This window comes from Coffea arabica, chromosome 3c (assembly GCF_036785885.1).
Source record: "Coffea arabica cultivar ET-39 chromosome 3c, Coffea Arabica ET-39 HiFi, whole genome shotgun sequence".
Taxonomy (NCBI): domain Eukaryota; kingdom Viridiplantae; phylum Streptophyta; class Magnoliopsida; order Gentianales; family Rubiaceae; genus Coffea; species Coffea arabica.
The window spans coordinates 44,169,276-44,176,500 of record NC_092314.1 but is presented as its reverse complement, the minus strand read 5'-3'; the positions used below and the strand labels follow the sequence as shown (position 1 = coordinate 44,176,500).

General features: G+C 36.6%; 1 protein-coding gene across 8 annotated transcripts; it reads left to right on the top strand.

Moving 5' to 3' along the window:
• Nucleotides 1–231: 231 nt before the first annotated feature.
• On the top strand, nt 232–6,587 carry LOC140037769 (probable uridine nucleosidase 2). 8 transcript variants are annotated; one of them, XM_072082850.1, is made up of 9 exons: nt 235–1,292; nt 1,679–1,794; nt 2,194–2,253; nt 3,071–3,256; nt 3,335–3,439; nt 3,533–3,629; nt 3,921–4,028; nt 4,103–4,238; nt 6,093–6,587. In XM_072082850.1, exons 1-9 carry the CDS (start codon nt 1,127–1,129, stop codon nt 6,199–6,201), a joined length of 1,083 nt encoding a protein of 360 aa, XP_071938951.1. In that variant the 5' UTR covers nt 235–1,126; the 3' UTR covers nt 6,202–6,587. The 8 variants fall into 8 exon arrangements, 7 of the variants coding, with proteins under 7 accessions (XP_071938957.1, XP_071938951.1, XP_071938952.1 ...); XM_072082851.1 differs by having other exon boundaries at nt 236–1,274; XM_072082855.1 differs by having other exon boundaries at nt 236–1,274; nt 2,377–3,256.
• The last annotated feature ends 638 nt before the right edge of the window (nt 6,588–7,225 follow it).

Sequence of the window (7,225 nt, the reverse complement as noted above, 5' to 3'; positions counted from 1 at the left end):
TATTTTTTAAAAAAAAAAATGGGCCGGCACAAGATTATCCGGCAACTTCAAGAAATGGGTCAGGCAGCAAGGGATGGGCCACATTGCACTCACAGTACCTATCCTGTGGGACATCTGGCAAGTAAAGAAAGCTGCGGGAATCATCGGTAAGGCCAGCAATGAATGGCTGCAGTTTGAAGATATGGATAAGCCAGTCAGCATCAGAAGTACTATGAATAGAGCAACAGATCAAGTCAAAAAGGCAGCAAACATCCAATAGAGGGAGGAACAAGGTGCAGAGTACTAAGAATTGCAGTCACAAGCCAAAAAGAGACGGACACGCACTGTAGTCTATGGTATAGCCGCCAAGGACGAAAGAGGATGCTACTAAGGGAAAAGATGACAGGCTGCAACATCCAACAGGAAGCTGGAGCCATACGTTATGCATTAATCAACGCAATGATGGACTGCAATTACAGTTGAAACAACCAGCAAAGAGCCTTCGAATAATCAACTGCAAGGGAATTGTGGACAAGAACAATTGGGCGGCTGCTACGTTGCTTGCTCGAATAATCAACTGCAAGGGAATGTGGACAAGAACAATCGGGGGGCTACGTTGCTTGCTTGAGAACATACAAGTGCTGAGTATTTGCTTAACTAATAGGAATGGAAAAAAGGGATCTTAACTACATAATTAGTGCTCAAGCTCTCAGCAGAAATTAAAATATGGAATGGACTTATCCAGTTCCACTGTGTTAAAATGCACAGATTGTAAAGCTTTTTTGAGTCTCAAGCCTGAACTCAAAAGACTAGGAAACAATTAAACGATTGATTTATACATTGACCTAAAACTTTTCTATTATTTTGTTTTGATCTGAAATTATATTTGAGCAATTGTAAATGCTCCCATAATAGGCCTAATATTTTAGTTTAGGTTGCATCAATATGTATTTAAAGCTTAAAAAAAGTTTTTTTTTTTGTTTTGTTTTTAAGGATAGTCTTGTTATTATTTTTTTTTTTAACGAGTTAAAAAGATCATAAACTGCAAGTAGAAGCAAAGTTGAGGAAGATTCAGTGCATTTAACCCCATATAAAATGTAGAGTTATTTGGCCAGCTATTTTGGATCTATAAATCCTAAAAAGGCAAATGGTTAGAGAATGTTACATACCATACCTGCACTTAGAAATGCATTTCTTGAAGTGTGCAAACGAATCGAGCCGCTCGATTCGAGCTCAAGTTGATCGAGTTAAAGTCGAGTTCGAACTTGAAGTCAAAATATCAAACTCGTTAGCTCGTGAGTCGGCTAGCTCGAGTAAAACTCTCCAACTTTAAGGGTCTAAAGTTGCAATTTCCTCGGAACAAAGCATCCCATAATCATCATCGAATCATATAATAATGTGCATTAACCAATACCTAATCAGCAAGTCACCCAATAAGTAATCAATCACAGGCAGTTCTACCAAGCGCATTTCTTCTTCTTCATCTAATCCAACTAAAGAATCCGGAAATTTTCATCACCTGAGTACAGCCCACCATGCTAGAAGAACCCAAGAAGATCATCATAGATACTGATCCTGGGGTTGGTAATAAATTTTCACCGTCACAGATCGGACTAGGAGTCCTTGTTTCTTCTGCCACTAGTATGCTGGACTTTGAATCTTGTTTTTCTTGAATTGAATTAATTTGTTTGATTGTCAGATGATGCCATGGCAATATTTTTGGCGCTGCAATCACCGGAAGTGGAGGTCATTGGACTCACCACCATCTACGGCAACGTTTATACCACCCTTGCCACCAGAAATGCTTTGCATTTGGTAATTACAGTACCCCATCTCATCCCTTCTCTGTTTTCACGTCAAACATCATTTTTTTTTCTTAGCTCTCATAAGCTCTAAGTATGCTTAATTGTCGCTGGAGTATGGAAGCTTTATCACTTGATTTCTAATTTACATCAACCTGGTTCAAGAATCTCATTTTTGACATTTAATAGGTTGTTTCACCTTGCTTTTGGATCATATGATTCGTTTTTCCTGATAAAAGAATATCTTTTTCCCGTTTGTGTTTTCACTTTTTTTTTTTTTTTTTTTCCTTTTTCTTCATGTATTCTTTTGTGGGGTGAGGGAAGAAGGGCTGGGGGGAGGCGGTGGCAGGCAGAGTTCATTGTGACTATCATTTCTGGCAAAATTCACGTTTTAGTTCATGTCATGATTCAGTTAGAGATTGCGGGAAGGACGGATATTCCAGTTGCTGAAGGATCCCATGTCACAATCACTGTATGTATTGCTACATCTCTTCCAGCTTAACTGAGGCTTGACATGCAAGCTCTCAGAGCTTAATTGAGGCGTGCTTATCTTCTGTAAACTTCTGCGTGCTCAACTGAATTAACATTCAATTAGATTCTTGTCAAGGGATTATCAAAGAAGAGCATAATTTTCCTCCTTGCTAGGTACAAAAGCCAATGAACCGTAAATCAAATTGCAATTTTGGTTCATGTTTCAGATAATTTGCTGCAAAATGTTTTTTTTTTTTTGTGTTGTTGTCTCCCTTTTGGCTTTCATTGCTCCTGCTTCCTGGGGAAACCTCTGGAGATTGGTCATTCCTGTCAACCCAACAATCAAGTTTTTTCAAAGCTTATGGGAATGGCACGTTTCCCACAATCAGTTCAACGATTAAGGTCTCCCATCGACTCAGATAGGTGTGAGTTTTCGATACAACTTTTCAACTCCATAAGCGGGTCCTCCAAATAAACTTGAATAACTCTTCAAACCTGGGTATCTGAACTCTTTTTTCCTCTCCTTTTTGAGTAGGGTTTTGTGGGAAGTCAATGCAAGTAAAATTTTTGTCTGTATGCTGTCTAAACTATAACAGACAATGGCAGAAAGTCTAGATTCTCTGGCTTATGTTCCCTCCTTTCCAGGCCACTGTAGAAAATTTTCATGCAAAAGATCATTTATCTGCCACGTCTGATTACAGTTTTGAGCCTCAGAAGAGCTTTAATCAATGTTAGGCATTCATGATACCACAAGCATAAGTATCAAATTGAGTTTTTTTTGTTGCATATTCAACAAATTCATTTTCTTTCATTTGAAGAAAGGGACAAAACTCCGAATAGCTGATTTTGTACATGGTACGGATGGGCTTGGAAATCAAAATTTTCCTCCACCAAAAGGAAAGCCAATTGAACTGTCCGCTGCTGATTTTCTCATCCAACAAGCGAGTTGTTATCCTGGCAAGGTCACTGTGGTTGCGTTGGGGCCTCTTACGAATATTGCTTTGGTCTGTTTGCTCAATGTATCAGATGAATTGCTCAACATTTCAATGGAAAGTTTTTAAGTAGAATGATTTTTGATACAGGCTATCCAATCAGATCCCCATTTTGTCAAAAACATACAACAGATTGTTGTTCTTGGCGGCGCTTTTGCAGTAAATGGGAACGTCAATCCAGCAGCTGAAGCAAACGTGAGTTGCTACAGTTTATATGTCCTGTTTTGTATATGCAACCCACACCTTGATTTTGGTTGAAATGTTTCTCACATTTTCTTGGGGAACTAGATTTTTGGAGATCCAGATGCAGCGGATGTTGTTTTTACCAGTGGAGCTGATGTCCTGGCTGTTGGAATCAATGTCACGCATCAAGTTTTTTTCACTGGTATTCTTTTCTGTTTTCTGTCTTGCGGAATTAATTTTGGGGAGTTTGTTAGGCAGGTTGTGCTGCACTGGATATCCAGGTTATTCCCTCCGCTCTTTTGGGACAAGTCAGAGTCGTAGATCAGTTTGAGTTGCATCATAGGACATATGTTCTTTTCATTTGGAAACATGGCATAAGGCATACAACTATTACAGCTGAAGAAAATTTGTTGATTATCTTGTAACAAGACATTACCTTCTACAGTTGCATCACTGGGACTTTGCTCTTTTTTTTTCTTTTTCCCCTTTGTAGATGCTGATCGAGATAAGTTGGCAGAGTCCAATGGAAAGTATGCTCAATACTTGTGCAAGATCTTGGATGTGTACTATTCATATCATCATGTTGCTTACAGCACCAAAGGTTTGGTTGGAAATAAAGAGATGATACTCTCCTGTTCTTTCAGCTATTACACTCAATATTTGGATATGATGCAGGTGTTTACCTTCATGACCCAACTGCCCTTCTAGCTGCTGTCACTCCTTCACTAATCACCTTCACAGAAGGTGTGGTCCGTGTACAGACTACTGGCATTACACGGGGTCTAACTCTATTTTATAACAAACAGAAAAGGTAAAAAATACACTTCAATATATCATTTCCTTGAGATACTGAGTACTCTGATTCATTTGAAATTTTCCTTTGGCAATCTTATTTATTTATGTAACCTTATGACAATGACAGAGGTACACATACAAAATTAGGTTATAAACCATTGCTACATATCTACTTTGTTGCCTTTTGGAAGATATGTGAGTTTCTGGGAATATTGCTAGATCCACCCAAGTAATTAACATGAAGGAGCAAAGTTTTCCAGAAACATGTCTAAGATAACTGTGCACTGTTTACCGAAAGTGGAATCAGGAATAATGAAAAGACATTTGAACAGAAACAAAACTTGCCTTTGGATCGATTCAGGAGTCAGAAATGTGCTTGGCCCATCTTAACAGTAGGATCTGGGGTAGGGACGGTTATCAGGCAGACTGTCCCTAAGCAGTTCACGGCCAAGGTTTGGCCAAAAAAAATTGTACGGTACAAATCTCATCTTGTACCTCGTTTTTAACATATGTGGGACCCACAAAATTTTGTTCTAAAATTACACATTGTTGAAAGTAAATTACACAATGTATAAACAGAATTACACCGTATGCAAAATGCACATAACCTTCAGGAACGGTTGCAGGTGGAAGAAAATTCCATTACCAGCAATACTTTGAAAGGTTAATTCAACCGCAAGATGTTAGAAGTAAGGAATATCCTCCTCAATTCTGAAATTGGATGTAATTTGGAAAAATAAACATTATCTAGTTAATTACACAAAAAATAACTAAAATATTTTGTGGACAACTAATTGGAAGAATAATTATTGGAAATATATGCAACTGTCAGTCATGGGAGCAATAGTGTTTGAAGCATTTAGGGGTAGAAGTGTCAATTTTTCAAGAAAGGGAAGCTGAAGATTTATCCTTTTCAACTCCGGAAATTAAGGATATTATTCTGTTTAACCTTTTACCCTTGTTGCATTAAAAGTCTCCTTAATGATCTGTGCATACTCATAAACATTGAAATGCATTCATCCGACTATATGCTTTAGGCATCGGCTCATTGCATGAACATTTTCTCAAACACTGGAATTGAGACAGCATGCTCTGTATTCGATATTCACTATGGTTCTATACTTTAGCATGGATGCGGATGTGGTGAAACTTGAATAGGGTCTAAGCATCCCATGTTTTTTGCCTCAATTTGTCTGAGAAAATCTCCTGAAGGCCAAGTATTTTATGATGGAGAGGAGCTGCATCATGAGTTGTTTGTGTGCGTTTGATGCCTGTTGGTTGAGTTTTCAAAATATGCTGATAAGTATTTTATGTTGGCTATATCATTTAAAGATTAGCTCAATATGGTTTTGAGTGATCTGTTTGCACATGGAACTTACAACAGGAAACTTTGCAAGCTAACCACTTGTAGTGATCAATCATGGGAATGTGTTTCAATCTGTCTCACAAATTTTCATTTCTTTTATTTTATGAGCAAGTCATTATAGCTTTAGATTGAACATGCACTGGAAGTAGCAACTTTCTAAAGATTGAACATTAGCTCAGGTTATCAAAAGAACCATTTCTAGCATTAGATTAAAGAGGTACATCCAAAACAACCATCTGCGATGATCTTCATTGCTCTTCCATACTTTCATTCTAAACTACTACTAGGAAAATACCATTTATACTAGATTTATGGCATGCATCCAAAATACCATCTGGAGCGATCATTATTGCTCTTCCATGATAGTTTCATTATTAAAATTGGTACCACTGTCTCCTTAGGAGCAACTGTGTGATTGCTCATCCTATAATGGACAATGTCTTATCTAGCTTCTTTTGAATATCTCATTGATAGCATTAGCTCTACCATTTTGTGATGAAACAGGTTTGGTGAAGTTACAGAATGGTCAGATAAACCCTCAGTCAAGGTGGCAGTCACTGTTGATGCTCCTGCAGTCATCAACCTGGTCATGGAACGGCTGACTAATTCTTGATCCATCTACACTGATTTTAATTGTGCCTGTTCTCTTTCCCTACCAAATGGGAAGAAGATTAAATCATGATCCATCTAGACAGATTTTAATTGTTCCTGTTCTCTTTCCCTACCAAATGGGAAGAAGAAGTGTCTTCCTGCTGGTAATTGATGCTCTTAGTGCTTCTTCAAGATAAACCATGTGATTGGATCAAAAGGAAGCGGCCTTGTAGGGCACGCCAGAGATGATTGTTAACGTATTAGTTGTAAATCATCGGAATTTCCCCAGTTCTTATGTCTCCGATCAATACAGAGGAGAAGCAGATTTTTCTTTCATTTAAACCAATGTCACTTCTTCTTGAAAACTTTGACCTATTTTATGAATCTGATCATATTTAGTTGTTCGCATTATTATTGTTGGAAAATGCTGTAGTGATTATCGTTATGGTAACTAAACAGTTTTTACCTGATATAATAGGCTATTATACTTTTAGTGATCATTTGATTTCCTGTTGGGCCTAGCCACCTAAATAAGATAATGCCTAAAAATAAGGAAGTAAGTTTTTCATCTAAAATAGTAAGTTAATCGTAATAATTAGTAACTTTTGTGTCTCAAAAGGTAAACTGGAATAAATATGAAATTTACTTTTTAATGAGATAAATTACTATTTTATATCCCAAACATACTTTTGAGAGAGTAAGTTTAGTTCAAGTAATAGTAAATTTTTATACATAAATAGTAATTCTTACTTATAACATAGTAAATTTGGTTAATGATCAAAACTTACTAATTTATAGCACAAATGTACTATTTTGCTAACAAATGTACAGGAAGTTTATTTGAAATAACAATAAAATGTTTTGTTAATGATTAAAACTTAGTACCTTAGTTAGTAAGTACTTGTAATATACTTGTATAATATATGATTATATGTATAATTTAAAAAAAATTGTATTTATATATTTTAAAATACTATGAAAAATATTTTGACCTTTCACATAACCTTATAAAATAATAAAATTTTGTCGTATTATAATTTTGAATA

What these genes read in the sequence shown, in the direction of transcription:
- LOC140037769 (XM_072082850.1), top strand. Translation starts at nt 1,127, where the DNA reads ATGGTTAGAGAATGTTACATACCATACCTGCACTTAGAAATGCATTTC. An exon ending in GATCCCATGTCACAATCACT is followed by an intron (nt 2,254 to 3,070) that starts GTATGTATTGCT and finishes TTTCATTTGAAG; the next exon opens with AAAGGGACAAAACTCCGAAT. An exon ending in TTTTATAACAAACAGAAAAG is followed by an intron (nt 4,239 to 6,092) that starts GTAAAAAATACA and finishes GTGATGAAACAG; the next exon opens with GTTTGGTGAAGTTACAGAAT.